Source organism: Engystomops pustulosus, chromosome 10, assembly GCF_040894005.1.
Source record: "Engystomops pustulosus chromosome 10, aEngPut4.maternal, whole genome shotgun sequence".
NCBI classification, from domain to species: Eukaryota; Metazoa; Chordata; class Amphibia; order Anura; family Leptodactylidae; genus Engystomops; species Engystomops pustulosus.
In genome coordinates, this window is record NC_092420.1 from 33,358,418 (window position 1) to 33,378,760 (window position 20,343).

The following is a 20,343-nucleotide window of genomic DNA, read 5'->3' on the forward strand; positions in this document are numbered from 1 at the left end:
AGATTCATTATTTCTCATTTTCTGTAGGTCATGCTTCACTGGGGTCAGTTGGTCTTCTATCTCACTAACCCGGTCTTCCACTGCATGTACTCTATCATTCACTCTCCGGATATCATGGCGAATAATTGAGATGTCCTCCGTTAAACTGCCAAAGTTGGAGTTCATGGTGAGTAAAGCAGAACCACAGTGAGATATAGCAGAAAAGAGATCTTTTAACCCCTTAAGGACGCAGCCTGTTTGCAGGTTAAGGCTCGCAACTTTTTTTTGAAATTTGACCAGTGTCTCTTCCTGTGGTAATAACTTTTGAAGACTGTTACTTATCAAAGCGATTCTGAGATTGTGTTTTCCCCACGTGTTGTACTTCATTTTAGTGGTAAATTTTGGCTGATAAGTTTTGCGTTTATTTACAAAAAAAAGAAAAAAATGATGAATTTTTAGAAAAATTTGCCATTTTCGAAATTCAAAATCACCGCGTTTTCAGGCAGATAAATTTACCACCTAAATAACTTGCAGAATAACATTTCCCATTTGTCTACTTTACATTTTCATAATTTTTGAAATGTTTGGATAATTTATTTTGACGTCACGCGGCCTACAAATCGAATAGCGATTTTCCGTATTTTCGGAATTGACTATTTTGGGGATAAATACTGTTTGAAATCAAATTTTACATATTTAGCAACAAAACCCCCTATATAACCAACCCATTTTCAAATCTGCACCCCTCAAGCTATCAGAAACAGCATTTACAAAGATTGTTAACCCCTTGAGATCTTCATAGTAATTGAATCAAAATGGCGGTGAAATTTAGAATGGTCAAATTTTGTCGGTTATACGTTCATTTAGCCCTAAAATTTACACATTTCCAAAAGATAAAAAGAGAAAACTCACCATAAAATTTGTTCTACAATTTCTCCTGAGTGCAGCGACCCCCCACACGTGGACATTACTTGTGTTATGGGGGCACAGCGAGGCACAGAAGGGAAGGAGCACCCTGCAGCTGCCAGGATTTTAGTTTTCTGGTTGCCCCCTTTTGAAGGCTATAAAATTTTCGCTTTTCCGTTATTAGGGTCATGTGATAGCATTTTTTTTGCGGGACGAGATGCTTTTTCCAGTGTTACCATTTTGGGGCTGGTATCACCTATTGTTGAAAATTTTGGAACTTTTTTTGAGGTCATGAGTAGAAAAGCATCAATTCTGTACTGGATTTTTTACTTTTTTTTTTTTTCGTGTTCACCGTATAGACTAATAATCATGTTATCTTTATTCTATGGGTCGATACGATTACGGGGATACCAGACATGAATATTTTTTCTTATGTTTTACTAAATTTGCCAAATAAAACCCTAATGTGGGGAAAAATCTATAATTTTTGCATCGCTGTCTTCCAAGTGGCATAACATTGTTACGTTTTTGGCTACAGAGCTGGTTGATGGCTTGTTTTTTGCGGGACATGTTGTTCTTTACAACAATATCATTCTGGAGTACATATGTTTTGTTGATCACTTTTTATTGCATTTTTAGTGGGGTATAATAGGTAAAAATCATAATTTTTGGCGGGTTTTTGGCGTTTTTTTTTTTACGGCGTTCATCATATGGGTTCAATAGTTATTTAGTTTTATTCTATGGATTGTTACGGACGCGGTGATACTATATATGTGGGGTTTGTGTTATGATTTAGACTTTTTTGAGCGTTATATGTCTCTTTATATGTTTTGGGGCTTATGGGCATTTTTAGTGATTTATAAAGTAATTTTTTATTGAAAAACATTATTTTGTACATTTTTTACATGATCCACCATGGGATATGAACAAGCAATCATCTGATTGCTTGTTCTTGATAATACTCTGCAATACTAATGTATTGCAGGGTATTATCAGTGCCAGCCTATGCAGATGCATAGGCTGACACTTTGCCTTTAAGATGACGTCACAGACGCCATCTTAAAGGTAAACCCTCCAGGCTTTTCTGGGGTCCCGATCGGACCCCAGAGGAGCCAAAACAGCGATCGGCCCCCCGAAAACGGTGCGGGGGGGGGCGATCGTGGGGTAAAGACCCCCAGAAGGCAGGTTAAATGCCGCGGTCGCGTTGACCGCGGCATTTAACGGGTTAAACACCCGCGATCGGAGCCCACTCCAACCGCGGGTGTTAGCCGGGGATGTCAGCGGTAAATTACCGCTGAAATCCCGCGGCTAACGATGCCGGTTCGGCTGCTATACAGCGCTGAACCGGCATCGGCTCTGCGCAGTAGCTGTACTGCGCTGAGCGCTAATCGCGGGACTCAGCGCAGTACAGCTACGGCGCTAAGGGGTTAAGGTAGGCTCTTCAGGGGCATTTTGCAAGCTTTGCAGGGCCATATCCTGACTGCATGTCAGAGGCCCTCTGGGGATATATGGCTGTTTGCCTGCTGGGGGGTCTGTAATCAGGGCAGGATTATCCCCTCCCTTCTGGGGAACACTGGGGCTCAGGTACCTCTTTATTCATTGCCCTCTGTTCTACAGCTGATCGGGCCGCCACGTCCTGCACTCTCACCGGGTTCGCGCCATCATTTTTCTTTTGCGGCGTGACTAGGCCGCTTCTCCCGCCATCCTTCTCCTTTGCCGTTCTGCTCCCCCGAGTGATGGCAGCCTCTCCCCTGCAGCTCCGGCACCTCAGGATGTCACTTGCGGTGTTCGCTGAGTGTCAGCGGCGGTGAAAGCAGGATAATTGCCGGATCCGTTGCAGGAGCTCCGGAGCACACGTCTGCTCACATCTGCTCACGTGGACAGTCAGGCCACGCCCCGTCCTTGGTGTTTAATGTTTTAACAGAATGAGTTCCCTGTAATACCTATATACATGTTCGCTATATTTGAGTTGGGAGACTAGAAAGGGAGTGACTAAATCTGGGAAGAGGGTGGTTCATGTGAGGTAGATTCATGTAATAGCATTGGTCAGGGCAGTTCCTGTGTTTGTAAACCAGGGATTTGTAGGGGAGTATTTATTAATATGAGCTTTCCCCATTCATAAGGTGGGGGTTTTGGGGTCATACTACCTTAAAACTATACATTTCATGGCCATGAATATGGATTCCTGTAGAAATATTTTAAAAAACATTACCACCAGGATGAAAGACTATATAAATGAGCCTGAGGGACTCCAGGCTCCATTTACACATCTGGAGCCCCTTAGGCTCATTTGCATATAACCATTCATACTGGTGGTAGATGCCCTTTTGGGACTCCAGATACTAGTCCCAATAAACAGATCTCTGGTGTGTAAAGCACAGTGAGTGCAGGTGACACCCTGAGATGTGACCAGAGGCTGATTCTTCAATAGTATGAGTTTCTTCCATTTTGAGAAGAAATGAAAGGAGGTGTGTGTATATTACAGATACCAATCCTCTTGTCCCCTGTGTTTTATATACCCCTACAAGGGGGTAGTTAGACACACAAGAGGGTGCATTTGGAAATTGCGCAGATAGAGCATGTCATGTTGCAGCTGTAGGTATCGGTAAAACCAGCAAAGATCTAGCTCATATTTAGTTTGTATATCGGTAAATGATGCCAAGATCCCTTTTCACAGACTTCCGATGAGGCCTGGACACCCGCTGCTGTCCACCCTTCCAGTCCTTCCAAGTGAGATCGCGCTGCATTTTTTCATATGCAGATATGTCCGCAATTATGTCTGTAAATTGTGAGACTAATTGTGTTGGGTGCCATACTTGGAAAGCTACTCTAGGCGAGCCCTCAAGTATGGCCCATAGGGTTTGTACCTGTATATAGTGTTCTGAGTTGGGCAGGGGGTTATCTTGTACTCAATGGCAAATATATTGCAGCTATATAACATAGGAAAAGTCTGCTATGGCCATTCCAGCTTGGGTTTTAGGGCGTTGATGGTTTGCTAGGCTATGTTTATTCCTGGAATTTCCCCACACAAACCACCCTGTATTGGAGTGTAGTTGTTTAAAGAACCACTTGGGGATAGGAACAGCTAAATATTAAATATAAACACTTTGTTAGAATGTTGTCCAAATTTATACAGCCGAAGACTGACAATGGTAACGATTTCAAGGCATTGGGGCACATTTACTTACCCGTCCCGTTGATGGCGCCGATCCGGAATGTCCGACGAGGTTTCGTGCGTCCAATTTCCTGCATGTGTCGCTTCCCCGCTCAGGTCCGCCGGAGTTCACCATCTTCTTCCCGGTGTATGTAAGTGCGAGTCTTGCAACACAATTTTGAAAGTTAAATTCTGCGGTTTGCCCGAATCAGTGGGGTTGTCTGACGGCCACGCATGCAAGTCGGCGCTGATGCGCCACAATCCGATCGCATGCGCCAAAAACCCGGGGCAATTCAGAGCAAAACGGAAAAATTTGCGAAACCTGACGGAAATGCGGCCGCAGGACCCTTAGTAAATGTGTCCCATTATGTTTTGTTCTGATGAACGTCGGTTTGCGTGGGTTTCCTCCCACACTCCAAAACATACTGGTAGGTTGATTCAATTGTGAGCCGAATTGGGGACAGGGACCGATTTGGCAAGCTCTGTGTAGCGCTGGGGAATCTGTGGGCGCTATATAAATTATTATTATGCATGTCCAGCCAACCGGCTGTTTCCCAGTGCACAGCTCTTCATGTGACAGCTCTGATTACTGTGACTAAGCAATCATGACAACAAGCAGTGATCTAGAAGTATGAGGAATTACAGAGGTTGTATTGAGAATGGCACATAAATGCTGAAACTGGAGAATTACTGCATCGCTGGGGTGTAGAATTTTGCCTCAAACCTGCACCTGAAAAGTCACTTGGTAAACAGGTAAATAACAGATTTCAGGTGTACAAGCCCTTAGAAATGGGCTGCATAGGCTTCATTGGCTGCAGCAGTTGTGTTAGTGTCTCCAATCACTAGCCGTGTGCTATTAACAGCCAAAGACTGAACATCTGCCTCTATTCCTTCATAGGTTTCTCATCTTAAAGTGGTTTTCCCATTTCTGTGTAACACAAGCATAGAATTGTTTATAACAGATAAAGACAAATGGGTGCTCTGCCGGTGTACACCGTATGATGTCATTAGGCAGCGACACCTGGGACAGCGCATGGCTGTGGCTCTGCCTGGGATCTGCCACAGGCATCATCAGAGGTGAGTACTGCCGGGCTCTGTGTCTACTGTATTTTATTAACAAGGGGAGGCATTTTCCACCCTAGGCTTACACTCGATTCCTGAACTTCCTCAGTTTTTAATGGTAAAATTTAGGTGCCTCTGAAAAAATGGTGATGCAAAAACAAATTGGATTTTTTCCAATTTTACCCTGCAAAATGTTATGGTACGGTGAAAATCCCCCAAATGATTGTAAAAATGTGTAAAAAAGAATTGAGGATTTTATTTTCTCAACCCAGAAATAGTTACTAAAAAAACATCAATAAGCTATAGAGATTATAAATATGTCTGAAAAATACTTCTCATCCTGCAAAAAAATGTTATAGCCTGTACAGTGTGAATGCAAAACCACCACATAATTTGGTGTAAGACCCCCATGTAGAAGTTTATGGAGTGTCTGTCTATATTGAACCAATATCTTACACCTCTAAGATACCTTCGAGGTGTAGTTATTCAAATAGGCTTATATCCAGAGGGTTACATTTTTTAATTTGATCTGCACAGTACAGTGTAAATGACCCTGCTATGGATGAAATGTGCACGGTGATCTTCCAATACCTTTTTTTTTTCTAACATGAATACTGTATATACTCGAGTATAAGCCGAGACCCCCAATTTTACCACAAAACTGGGAAAAACTATTGACTCGAGTATAAGCCGAGGGTGGGAAATGCATTTGGTCACAGACCCCCCCCAGTATATAGCCAGCCAGCCCCCTGTAGTATACAGCCAGCCTGCCCCCATGTAGTATACAGCCTGCCTGCCCCCATGTAGTATACAGCCTGCCAGCTCCCATGTAGTATACAGCCTGCCGGCCCCCACAGCACTTAAAAAAAATAAACTTATATACTCACCCTCTGATGTCAGCACGGCTCCTCAACGTCAGCGTGGCTCACCAATGTCCCCAATGTCGGCGTGTCCCGTCTTCTTTCTTCTCCGTGGCTCCTCTTATTTTTCTTTCTTCTCTCATGTATAAGCCGAGTTTTTCAGCACAAAAAATGTGCTGAAAATCATCCCCTCGGCTTATACATGAAGAAAACATGGCCGCGTCCATGAGAGAAGCAAGAAAAAGAAGAGGAGCCGCAGAGAAGAAAGAAGACGGGACACACCGACATCGGAGTGTTTTTTTTAAGTAGGTACATTTTTTTGTAATAGACTCGTGTATAAGCCGAGGGGACGTTTTTCAGCAAACTTTTTGTGCTGAAAAACTCGGCTTATACAAGAGTATATACGGTAACCCCAATATTTGCAATTTGTCATTGTATTCTAGTCCCCTCATTCCCATAATAATCTTGGTTGCTCTCCTCTGCACCAGTTCCAGCTCTACTATATCCTTTTTATATACTGCAGCCGAAAACTGTATATAATATTCCATGTGTGGTCTGACCAGTGATTTGTAAAAGGGCAAAACTAAAGAGGAGATTTATTAGCGCTTCTTTGCCAGTGTTTGGTGTAGAAGCGCTGAAATATTTTTGTGACTGCACCTCCTCCACGCCACGTGAGCATGGAGGGGAGCAGCCCTACGGGGATTGGTGTGGCCTTTTATCATATGCCAGCGTAAGATAAATTCCCCCACAATGTCCTTATATGAGAATCTCTCTTGATACATCCCATAATTGTATTTGCTTTAGCAACAGATATCTTGCACTGATCACTAAAATTAAGTTTACTATCCACCAGAATATCTTCAAGTCTGTTTCTCCTACAATTCTATCAAGAAGTTTACCATTTAAAGCATATTGTATACACTCAAGTATAAGCCAACCTGAGTATAAGCCGAGGCACCTAATTCTACCACCAAAAACTGGGAAAACCTATTGACTCGAGTATAAGCCGAGGGTAGGAAATACATTGGTCACAGCCTCCCAATATATAGCCTGCCAGCCCCCATAGTATATAATCAGCACCTGCCCCTCAGTATATAGCCTGCCAGCCCATATCCCCCAGTATATAGCCAACAAGCCCCCTGTAGTATATAGCCAGACCCCTGAAGTATATAGCCAGCCCAGCCCCCTTTAGTATATAGCTAGCCCCCTGTAGTATAAAGCTAGCCAGCCCTCCTTTTTTGTATAGCTAGCCCCCTTTGTAAATAGATAGATGTGTAGTATAATGCCAGCCCCCAGTTTGCCCAGCACAAAATATAAATAAATGGGCAGACCCTTTTCTTGCTTCAGTGCACACTATGATGGACCACTCGCTGCCGCCGGAAAAACAGAAGATCTGCGGGGGGCGCCGTAAAGGTGAGTTTTGTTTTTATTTTATTTTTTTACTCAAGTGAAAGCCGAGTTTGAGTTTTTTAGCACATTTTTTATGCTAAAAAACTCGGCTTATACTCGAGTATTTATGGTAATTATCATAGTTTATACGATTGAAAAATGACACATATCCATCAAGTTCAACCAAGGAAGGGATTGGGTGAGGAAGGCATTTAGGGGAAACAATTCTATATAACATAACCATCAATGTTATTTAGGTGTAAAAGGGCATATAGACCCTTCTTGAAGCTCTCTGCTGTCCCTGCTGTGACCAGCGCCTGAGGCAGGCTATTCCACAGATTGACAATTCTCATAGTAAAAAAGCCCTGTCTCCTCTGGTATTAAACCTTGATTTCTCCAAACGGAGACTGTACCCCTACGTCTTTTAATTTGATTTAATGTGAAACAACTTACCACCATATTCTTTTGCATGGACCATTAATATATTTATATAAATTAATCATGTCCCTCTTAGTCGTCTCTTTTCCAGATGAAATAAATCTAGCTGTTTTAATCTTTCCTCATAACTGAGACCCTCCATACCCCTTATCCTTTTTGTGGCTCTTCAATTATAATGTTCCTCTACCCAAGATCATTACCTTACATTTATCTACATTAAATCCATTTGTCAGCCCAGGCCTGTAGTTTAAGTAGATCCCTCTTTAATAAAAATATTATAGTATCCTACTCTGTATCAATTTCATTACAGAGCTTAGTATCATCTGCTGCACTTTGCACCAGCATTTTCAATTAATTTTCTGAAAGGACATGTGGGATCAAAATGGCATCTGTACCATTTGATAAATTACATGAGGGGTGTAGTTTCCTAAATGGGTTCCCCAGTATTCTGGTATCTCAAGAGCTATGCATTTCCTTCCGTCCAAAGGAGCTCTTTTTCTTTTGCAGGCCCACCATGTGCCCCAGTTTATTGCCATATGTTTTCTTATTCTGCAGCCATTTCTATAATACACAAGATATTCACTATACCCTTTGGTAAATTTCTTGTGGGTAGTTTGGAAAATGGTGCCCATTGTCTTGGGACCTCGCGAATCATAATATACATTTTGTATATTTTACTTTCACTTAGAGTGGGTACGGAAAGTTTTCAGACCCATTTACATTTTTCAATCTTTGTTTCATTGCAGATAATTAGTAAGATTTTTTTTCTTCATTATTGTACACTCTGTACCCCATCAAAAACTGAAATGTAGATTTATTAAACAAGAAAATTAAACAATTAAACAGGAAGTATAACACCCTTTTCTGTGACACTCATATTTAACTCACATGCTGTCCATTTCCTTCTGATACTCCTTGAGATGGTTGTGTTTAACTGATTGGACTTGTATAGACAGTTGTGTGCCTTTCCTAATCAAGACCTTACAGTGCATGTCAGAGCACATGAGAATCATGAATTTTAGGGAACTGCCCAAGGAGCTCAGAGACAAAATTGTGGCAAGACAGATCTAGGCAAGGTTCCCAAAAGGCACGGTGGCCTCCATAATCCTTAAATGGAAGAAGATTGATAGCACAGGCGCACACCATATATTAGGATTCCAATTGGTCAGTTAAGAACATGTATCAATTTATTAAAAAGCTTTTTTTTCTCAAACCATAACTCGTTCCAGGGGTTTAACATTCTCCTTTATTAATTGGACTATATAAAGGATGTTTTATATGGGGGAATAGTGTGTTCAGTCATGTTGTGAGGATACTATATATTTAGGAACACGATCCATTATACTGTAAGTTACCATGGTATTTTTAGGGGTGCCGTGTGGAGTTTTGTGTTGCATAGAGCTGAAGACATTTGATTGTGAATTCAGCAGAGAAAAAACATGGCCAGGAGAAATTGTAAATAAATCATCTTCCTGATGGAGCAGATCATCACCTGTAAGGTACTAGAGGCCACTAATGTCTCTGTTACTGACTACTATAGGGTAATGTAGCATCATTGGGTAGGTGCACGGGCAATGGTGTTTAAATCCCAGCGGCGTAGGAGTTGTTAGAGCCAGAAGATGCAAAATTAAGATTTTTTTTTTTTTTGTACAGGAGGTTTTAATTTTTGTAAATGTATGAAAACATTTTAAAACCTATATAGATTTGTTATTCCCGTAATCGTACTGACCCAAAGAATAAAGTAGACATGTCATTTGGGCGCACAGTGAAATCCGTAAAATCCAAGCCCACAAGAAAACGTTTTTCACCAATTGCACTGCATTTGGATTTTTTTCCTTCTTCCTAGTACACGGCATGGAATACTAAATACTGTAACTATGAAGTGCAATTTGATACACAGAAAACAAGCCCTTTTACAGCTCTTTACATGGAAAAATAAAAAAGTTATGATTTTTAAAGATTGGAAGTGAAAATTGAAAACGCAAAAATGAAAAAGGGCCTGGTCATTAAGGAGTTAATATATATGTACCACTTAAATGGTGTTTTACGCATCTTTTTTTTTTTTCATTTTTATCATGTAACCATTTCCTTTTTATGCCCGAGTACCCATACATAACCCTTTATTTTGCTACAACTATACATTATTGATATAATAGGGAAAGCTCTTTATTTTATCTAATTACTCATGTAGCATGTTACCATTTACATAAACTAAGGCCATTGTTTTTAATATACACTTCACATAATCCATTGGTACATTTATTATATTTAATATTTATTTGTATATGCAAACATTCATTTATATACATCTCATGTATTGTGTATTTTTCCATTATAGTCACTATTGCCAATGCTACTCGGATACTACTAATTATTACTCCAGGCTGTAAACATTTCCCTGTTCTGTCATTTTTGTTGTTGGTAAATACTTGGTTAGGGGGAATGTTAAATCCCTGAAACGCGTTGTGGTTTATATGAGAAAAATCTTTTTAATAAATTGATACATGTTCTTAACTGACCATTTGGAAGCCTACTATATGTTATGCACATCCACTCTAGGTGAGTAGTTTATATACGTATAAACAATTAACCTTTACATTATCACCCTATGAGCGCTTTATTCTGCACCCTTTATTCGCTATCTACTACATAAATGGAAGAAGTTTGAGGTGACCACAACTCTTCCTAGACCTGGCCGTCCAGCAAAACTAAGCAATCGTAGAAGAGCCTTGGTAAGAGAGGTAAAGAAGAACCCCAAGATCACTGTGGCTAAGCTCCAGAGATGGAGTAGAGAGATGGGTGAAAGTTCCATAAAGTCAACTATAACTGCAGCCTCCACCAGTCGGCTCTATGCCACAGTGTGCCGACGGAAGCCTCTCCTCAGTGCAAGACATATGAAAGCCGCAGTTTGCAAAAAACTGGTCTGATGAGACACAGGTGAACTCTTGGGTGCAAATTCTAAGCAGTATATGTAAAGAAAACCAGGCACTGCTCATCACCTGCCAAATACAAACCCAACAGCGAAACATGGTGGCGGCAGCATCAGGCTATGGGGGTGTTTTTCAGCTGCAGGGGCGGGATGACTGGTTGCAATTGAAGGAAAGATGAATGCGGCCAAGTACAGAGATATCCTGGATGAAAACCTCTTCCAGAGTGAGCTGAACCTCACCTTCCAACAAGACAATGATTCTAAGCACACTAACAGGTAAAATAATAAAGCAGTGCCTTCAGAACATCTCTGTGACCATTCCTGACTGGCCCAGAGCTCTGACCTAAATTGAGCATCTCTGGAGAGACTTGAAAATGGCTTCCCCCAACGTTCACCATACAACCTGAGGGAACGGGGGAGGATCTGCTAGGAAGAGGGTCCCCAAATCCAGGTGTGAAAAACTTGTTGTATCAATCCCAAGAAGACTCATGGAAACCAAATAGCTATAGTTTTTTTATGTCTTAAAAACTTAGCAGTTTTCCCACCAAAAAAGTTAGACCATATCCACAAGATAGGGCCTAACTTGCTGATCAGTTGAGGTCTCAGTAATGAAACATGCTCAGCAATCTCTGTCAGCTCCTTAGAGATGGATGAAGCAGAACGGACATGCGCTGCTGTCTGCTCCATTCATCATCTGGAGCGACGAGGGGTCAGGCGGAGGTATCTTTAAACGGAGTTTACCAACTCTTAACTCGCCCTCCAAGTAAAAACTGCATTCTGTAGAGCTCATCATAATCTCTTTTGACATACTTTTTTATGCTTTCCTGTGATCAGTCATTGTAGAGAAAATTAAGTTTTTATCCTATAGGAGCAGATTTCTGCACCAAAAAAAGTCTGTCACAAGGGTTTTAAACAGATTTCAGACATTTAGTTTGTTTTACATTTAGTTAAGGTATAACTGTTTCTAGATCTCTACTAGTATCTAAGGTATCTACAACATAGAGTACAGAAGTCAAAGAGAAATATATTTTGGAACAGAAGGTAAGGATATTGGCTCTTGCAAACTACAGTCAAGTTTGTCAGTATCCATTCCCCATAAACTGGATGAAGTGACATATATATGTCTATCATCGTCTACATTTTCATATGCCCCATCCCATTTATACGGATCTGTTTCCTCTTGCCTGCTGCCACCCATCTCCCCTTCATTGTGATAACGCTGGAACCGAAAGTTACTTGAGCGCATGGTGTAGACAGCGATGATAACTGCTGCTAAAACTATTACTCCGGCAACGGATGATCCAATGATCACGAATGGAGAGGTGGTGGCCTTAGGTGAAGAATGGATATGGTATGCTGTCTCTGGCAGTCCACTGGTTTGGCCACTTGCACACTGCTTAGCTTTTGGGTTTTTACATATGGTAAAGGCCTTATCTTGTGGGATAATGCAAACAGAGTAGGTTGTACCAGGTAATAGGTGGAACAGTTGGACATTTGTTTGCCCCCCTGAGGTGTGAAGTGTGTCCTTGTGGTCGTCACTAGAGTAGTCTATCTGGAAATATCTGTAATCTCTGGAGCTTGACCATGAAACATCAAGAGAATCATCTCCTGCTGGGTTCACTAAGATATTAGATATGTCACCTGCAAAACATGGGTCCTCCTCTATTATGTTTATCCACGTAGTAGATGTTGCTGTGGTTGCTTTGCGTGTGGTAACTTCTTTAGTGGTGGATACCACTGATGGAAATGTGGGTATTAGTTGTCCTTCGGTTTGGTTTTCTGGAATAAAGGTTGTCACTTCGGCAGCAAATGATTTGCATTTTAGGTCTAGTATCTGTGAAAGACAATAAATATGTGAATACAATGTCCTATAATATACATTTTGTATGTCAAGTGCTTTAACATGTTTTACAGAACATCGTCTGGCCATGATAGTAATGGGAAGTTCCTAAATAATAATCCTATAACAGATGTTAAAGGGGTATTCTCATTTGGGCACTCACATCCAGATTCATTGATCTGCCATACATAAACATTCCTTCAATTAGATGTTATTAAAAAAAAATGTCCCTGTGTGAAGATAATATCTCATAAATGTAGTGATATGGTCCCTTAGAAACAAGACTGTGTCCCTGGATACGGCCACCTCTGCTGGAGGGATTGCACAAAGAAACAAAAAGTTTTTGTAAATGAAATGTCCGGGAGTTACTGCAGGTCCCACAGCCGTCCTGTGGTAGGACTCTATAGCGCATATCTGGCCACTGCTGCCAGAGTGCGAGGTGGTCGTAACCGTGGAAGCCATCTCGTTTCTAAGGGACAACATGACTACATTTTTGAGAAAATATCTTCACACAGGAACATTTTTTTTTTTTTATAACATCCAATTGAAAAATGTTTATATATGGCAGATTAATGAAACTGAATGTGAATGCCCAGATGAGAATACCCCTTTAAACAGTGTCAGTATTGTAGTGGTATAACCTTGTTCTGGTCAAAGGTAACGAAGGAAAGGAATGGCTATTATACTCTCTGGTAGCCCAGTAAAAGAGGTTCGAAGGGTTTCCAACTATAACTAACAGTATAGGCCATAAATGTCAACTATTGGTACCCACAAATAACAACAGGGTCCTTCAAGTTCCACTGCTTGTTCTAGATGAATAAAGTGATGGTTTAGAGGTGTGGTTACATCTCCAATGTCTCCATTCTCTATGTGAATGGAGAAAGTGAATGAGGCCACACATGTCCATCATTGCTTCATTCAAATGGCACATACATGGGAACATTGTGGGATCCATTCTCCTGCAAGTGAGAGGTTACAGCAATCTGACACTTATCCCATGCAGTCAGACATTTATAAGTGTCTACATTGGGGAAAACCCTTGAAGCTCATCACCACCCAAGGCCACTAGAGAATAGACTTTACCTTGACAATTGATAGGAGCACCTCATGGAGGATTCACTTGGCACAAGGTCACCATTCCTTGATAGTTTGTAATGGTTGCTACGATGTTTTGTTACTGTTTACTTGTGGCCGACATGGATTTACGATGCAGATAATTGTAAGGCATATGACCCAGGTTAAAAAACTGAATCTAAACAATATTGACTGGAACCAGCCTTTTCCTGTAACGGGACCGTGTTGCACTTTTAATTCCATCTATACATTAACACCATAAATTCTTTTTTGAATGGCTTAGTTCTTTTTCCCCAAATGGGATATTTTGTTGAAGTCCAGGCAAAGCTGGTTGTACAGATTGCTGCTGCATTGGTGTAAAAACAGGATCATGATATAATTAGAATTATTAATTGATTTTACTAAAAGAACAAGACGATGTATGTTTCTTTAATTCTTGCTAATCTCATCTGTTTACCACCTACAAGGATTACTCAGCGATTCTAAATTTGTGTATGTACTAATACTTGTTTCTTGTAGACCAGATGAAGACAACTTTCCAATATCAAAACACGTTGTCTTCCTGTTTTTTGCGAGACAATCCACTGATGCACCTGTGTTGTGATCATACTTTTACATCAAAGCACCGGAACTTCAGCTTTCCCAATTCTACAATTGATTGATCTGGCCCTATTAGTGACTGTAATAAGGTGGTGCAGCACCATGGACCCGTACCTGAACCAAAGACCTTCAATTCTGAACCTATATACTTACATTAATTGTAGTCAGCTTTCTCCCCTCAAAAATCTCGGGGCTCCTGCAATTCACCTCCTGGTCAAGGTCATTTTTTTTACCCATCAGTAATCGGATATAAAGTTCAGCAATGGAGCAGTCACATTTCCAGGGGTTGCCACTGAGAAAGACTGTTGTGGTGATCTTAAGTTGAGATGCAGAGAGGGATGTCAAGCTGTTGTTACGTAAATCGAGCACCTCAAGCCGACGCAGTCTACTAAGGGCCAAGCTTGACACTTTTTTGAGTCCCATATTGTCAACATACAGTTCTCTGATAGATCTAAGATTTCTACTAAAAGAAGCAGAGGACAGCCTCCTGATACTGTTTCCACTGAGGCGCAACATCTGAAGGTTGAGTTTAGATTTAAACGAAGGAACACTGCTGAGGAGGTTCTTTTGCAGGTCTAGTTTCCGAAGATAATTTGGGCCATCAAACGCCTCCTTAGATATAACAGAGATCATATTAAATCCTAAGTCAAGCCATCGTAACTGGCTCAGACCATTCAAGAACCCATCAGATACTTCAGTCAGTAGGTTGTTGCTCAAGTAGAGTGCAATAAGGTTTTTCAGTGGTGAAAATATACCTGGTAGAAAAAAAAATGCATGTAGAATCATCATCAAGAAATTAAATCATGAGAGTTTTGGCCAAAGTATGTGAATACTTGACCATTACACAAAAATGAGATCATTGGTCATCCCATTCCTAACCATAAGCATTAACATGGAGTTAATCATCCTCCAGCACAACATATTCCCCTAGCCCAAGGAAATCCCTTTAATATTCCATTCGCTGCATTATAGACAGCTGGCACCATCAATTACTGAGCAGCAGTCACAACAAAAGGGGTTTTACTAGCATTTATTGTTGTTCCTTATCAATAGGATGGGAGGAACATTCTAATCGGTAGGTTCGACTGCTGGTCCCTCCAATAAACACAAGAATGCCCCTCCTAGCAATCTGAAGAACCGTTTTCACTACTGCGCAGCAGGTCGAGCATGCGTCCTGCTGCTCCATTCAATTGTAAAGGACTGTCGGAAATTGTTATCTCCGACACTTGCATAGAAAGTATGGGGCAAATTTATCAAGTTGACTAAAAGTAAGTATGTTCTTAGTTGCCCTTGGCAACCAAATACAGCTAAGCTTTCATTTTATCAGTGCTCATGAATAGTTTAAAGGGGAGCTGTGATTGGTTGCCATCGGCAAATAAGAACAATCTTACTTTTAGACAGCTTGATAAATCTGCCCCTATGTGCTGCGCAATTTCTGACACTCCTGCAGTACTGAACGTAGTGGCGGGACGCATTCTTGACCTGCTGCTTCATTCAGTCAGTGAGAATCTGCCCCTGCGCTTGTGAGCTGCGTAGCTTCATTCTCGTAATCAGTGAAGGTTCCAGCAAACAGACTGTTATCCCCTATCCTGTGGATAGGGCATAATAAAGTTGGTAAAACCCCTTTAAGTAGTTTTGAAAAGAACAGTGAGGAAAAACAAAGCGACTTATCATTAATACCTCGAAGGCTCAAAAACCGCATCAGAATCACATCAAAAAACTTGTGTAAAATTAATGGGTTTTGAAGCAGTTTTCGAGGGGAGGAAATTCTGTTCTAAAACACTACCTGTGAACATACCCTTACTATACAGGGAAGATTTAGCAAACGATTGCTACTAACAGAGGAGGATTGACCAAAATTCAAACTTCTGCATTTTCTTGAGTCGGCAGAGACCAGGGGACCCAGCACAGTGGTAGGATGCAGCCGATTCTCCTAAATTGGTTGTTAAAAAAGGAATTGTGGAGAAGTGTATGCTGACACACAACCTCATTTACAATTTATAGCTATGAAAGAGTAAGAAGAAATAGGCCTTTCCAGCCCCTGATTACTGCCATATATTATATATCACACGTGTATTATTTTAGACTTCTACTTTACCTGGCTGTAGATAGGTAATTTTATTGTTCTGTAGGTACAGATAAAGTAGATTGCTCAGCCCATCAAATGTGCCATTCTCAAATTCCTGGATCTCATTACTGTCCAAAAAGAGATGCTGAACACCGGTTACTTTTTGGAAAGCATCTGACTTGATAGTTTTGATGTTACAGTTTCTCAGGTAAAGGGACCTGAGCTCTGGCAAATCTTGGTAAAAACTTTGTGCCAGAAATGTTATATTGTTGTAATCCATATGAAGCTCTACAGTACTGTTGGCTATCTCAGGTGGGATAGATGTGAGATTGGCAGATGTGCATATGATGTGGCGCTCCACAGGAGGACAGGTGCAATCTTTTGGACAGGTAACAGAGGGTTCTGCTGATACCAGGACATTTACTAATAACCCCAGCACCAGAACTGACCGCTCCATAGTGTGTGATCTATAGAAAGAAATATAAACATTAGGAAACCCATCAAATTTACCATTTTTGCTATGCTTCTCAGCCTATATACAGAATATTATATAGGGTGGTTCCAAAAGTGTGAAGCTCCAGATAAAAAGTACAGGGGGTGAATTTATCAATCAGTTGCAGAATTCTGTCGTAATTTAGACAATTTTTAAAAACTTGTACAACAAAAGGGGCGTGTCTTCAGAAAAAGGGGTGTGACTTTGCGTTGAAATAGATAGGTAAGGTGTGACAGGAAAGGGACATAAATCTGGAGGCTACAATAAAATGGTCGGGCTACAGAACAGGAGGCATTGTAAGTGTGGTTTGTCATTATAATATGTGGAACCACTAAGAGGACATTGTATAGCCTGAGTTCTAGTAAAAGGGTTATTACCAAGTTAAAGTATCGTCACTCAACAGCTCCTTCTTCTGTATAACATGTTTCCTGCACATAGAACTCTATGTACTACCTGCTCAGCTGTTCCTGCTCTATAACAGCCATCCAACAACCAGTGATAAATGACTGGAGTCACCTTCAGTCATGCTCTCTATTATGTCTATGTTGTAATATATGTTTTTGTATGTTTAGTCATAGTACCAGGAAACACGTTTCCTTATTGACAGTGCCCACAGGATAGATAACATGGGCCCCTGGAACTGTTATGGAGCCATAATTCAAGGTTCTATGCCACAAATTGGGGCTCATTCATATTTGGTCTAGAAATTTCTGTCATTTTTTCTTGTTATTTTTTTTCTGGTGTTTGGACTTGTTTGATTTATAAGAGAGGGTGATACATCAAGAAACAAAAGTTGAAGATTCTTCTGAAAGCCCTTCTAAACTTTTTCTTAGGCCTGGGTGGAAGTATGATTTATTTTCTCCAAAATGTATTTTCTCTCCAAAATTGCAAAATTACAGAATTTGCCCCTTTTATATTTCCATATCTGGGGGGAGATTTATTATTAGGCAGGATTTTGAGCAGTTGTCTATGTGTTAGACTGTCGGGTTTACACCAGTCTGATGTACTGTGCGGTGTATGTGCAGTGATAAATGCCTTCTGATGTGATCAGCTGTGTGTGCTCTATGTGAATACACTGCACCGGTCGCACGTATGTGTAACATCTGCTCAATTTCTGCCTTTTTGCAATGTTTTTGCACAGAAAATTCTCAGATACCTCAAACATAAAATTGATCAAAAACTACAAAATTGAGCAGAAACAGAATTGAGCAAGTTTGAGATAAATCTCTCCCAGTAGTAGCAATGCACCCGCATAACCACCTCCTATGTGGTGTAGTTTTGCGATTAAATTTGCGTTCTTTTGAAAATTCTCAGTTGATAAATGTGGCGTTGCACGGTTTTGCACACTCTGTGGTATATTTTTTCCGCCATTGCATGACTTTAGAGTTGCGTTTTTTTCTCGCTAAAAAACCTGCAAAAACCATGTTTGCACAAAAAATTTGCCACATTTATACGCCAAGAAGCTACATAGGACTAATGATAAATCTCCCCCCTGGATTCTATAGATATATCAGGTGTAATACTGAAAAACCCTGTCATGGTGAACATTTCTAGGCGAGTGGAAAAGTCACAATTGTGGTGCAAATATGCACAAGCACCAAATATAGTAAAGATAAGATAAATGACCCCCACTGTATTCTTCATGCCAGTGACCACATAGTCCCTAGGACTTACAATCTAATACTGACACTACCAGATCTTTGTATTTGTATGAGCAGTTGAATACGTACAGAACCACCCAATACAAAATCTAATGGCAGCTCATCCATTTACATGAATGTGTACATATATTTCAGGCTTCTTACCAGAATGGTGCAGAACTTCTTCCCTGTGAGGAGGATTTGCTTCTCTGCTCCCTCATACAGGAACAGGACTATATAGCAGCACATTTACAGGAGGAAGACAGAGGGATATGGAGGGATCACAGTCTTTCCTGCCATTGTCTGGACTTCTCTTCAACCAGGGAAAGTGCCAGGAAACATTTAGGAAACATATTTTCCTGTTCTTCTGTTGATGGTGGGAATGTGTTTAGTCATTAAAAATGTTTTTCATGCCAGGGGCTTAGTGGGGGATGGCTGTTTGGTTATCTTCCCCACAAGTGTTAGACACCAAAGAAATTAATAACAATTTCCTTTTCCTTGGCAAAATCCCAATACTATTTGGTGCTAAATACTGTACAGATAACTATAGACTATATACCTCATCTGCTAAGCCATAGTGATGACATATTCACAGCCTAATAGATACTATCGTTCAATGCACAAATAACTTCCAGCTGGGGCCAACATGCAACTTTTCTTATCTTAATACGATCATTTGGAAACATCAGTCAAGACACAAATGTCGATAAGACACTTGACAGAGATGGTTGATTATAGTAGAGGACGCTGAGCATTTTAATGCATGTTCACTTCCTGCGCCAATCCTGTGGTGGATACTATGAACAATTTTCTGACATTTCCTGGAATGATGGGATACATTCTACATATCATAAATGTCTTACGGATACAAATCCCACGTCTGAGATTTAGGCTTGTGTTGGAAACTCAATGGGCTCTATCCATCTGCATAGATCTGTTACCTACCGTATAATCCGGCGTATAAGACGACCTGGTGTATAAGACGACCCCCCCTACTTTCCTGTTTAAAATATAGAGTTTAAGATATATTCGCCGTATAAGACTACCCCTTTTCCAACGCATACAAAACACCGGTAAAAATTAAAAAAAAAACAGATTTGAATTTAACATGGTCCTTTTTTTAATTTAAATGCTTATGACATGCAGGTATATAGCAGGAAAACTGTCGCTCATAAACATAATAAGGCATACAACAACAACATTACCATCGTCCATTTTACTGTAAATGTTACCATACTGTACCTTAAATTTTTATTTTATTAAATATTCCATGCCATGTACTCAGAAGCGGGAAAAAAATTCCTAATGCAATGAAAATGGTGAAAAAACGCATTTGCGCCATTTTCTTGTGGGCTTGCATATTACGTCTTTCACTGAGCGCCCCAAATGACATGTCTACTTTATTCTTTGGGTTGGTAAGATTACGTGGTTACCAAATTTATAAAGGTTTTATAATGTTTTCATACATTTACAAAAATGAAAACCTCCTGTACAAAAATTATTTTTTTGATTTTGCCAACTTCTGACACTAATAACTTTTTTATACTTTGGTGTACGGAGCTGTGGGTGGTTTCATTGTTTGCGAAATTTGATAATATTTTCAATGATATCATTTTTAGGACTGTACGACCTTTTGATCACTTTTTATAGATTTTTTTATATTTTTCAAAATGGCAAAAAGTGTAATTTTCGACTTTGGGCGCTAATTTCCGTTACGGGGTTAAACGCATTGAAAAAACGTTATCATATTTTGATAGATCGTGCATTTTCGGACGCGTCGATACCTAATGTGTTTATGATTTTTACTGTTTATTTATATTTATGTAAGTTCTAGGGAAAGGGGGGTGATTTGAAATTTTAGGGTTTTTTATTATTATTTTTTTTTAACTTTTTTAATTTTTATTTATACTA

The 20,343-nt window shown here is 40.3% G+C and overlaps 1 protein-coding gene across 1 annotated transcript; it reads right to left on the reverse strand.

Annotated features, from left to right (window-relative positions):
• Positions 1-10,330: 10,330 nt before the first annotated feature.
• LOC140104406 (leucine-rich repeat transmembrane protein FLRT3-like) lies at positions 10,331-18,679 on the reverse strand. The gene is made up of 4 exons (XM_072127939.1): positions 18,598-18,679; positions 16,330-16,766; positions 14,385-14,986; positions 10,331-12,551 (listed from the first exon to the last, which is right to left on the reverse strand). The coding sequence occupies exons 2-4, from the start codon at positions 16,754-16,756 to the stop codon at positions 11,730-11,732; spliced, it is 1,851 nt and encodes a 616-aa protein (XP_071984040.1). The 5' UTR covers positions 16,757-16,766; positions 18,598-18,679; the 3' UTR covers positions 10,331-11,729.
• Positions 18,680-20,343: the final 1,664 nt, after the last annotated feature.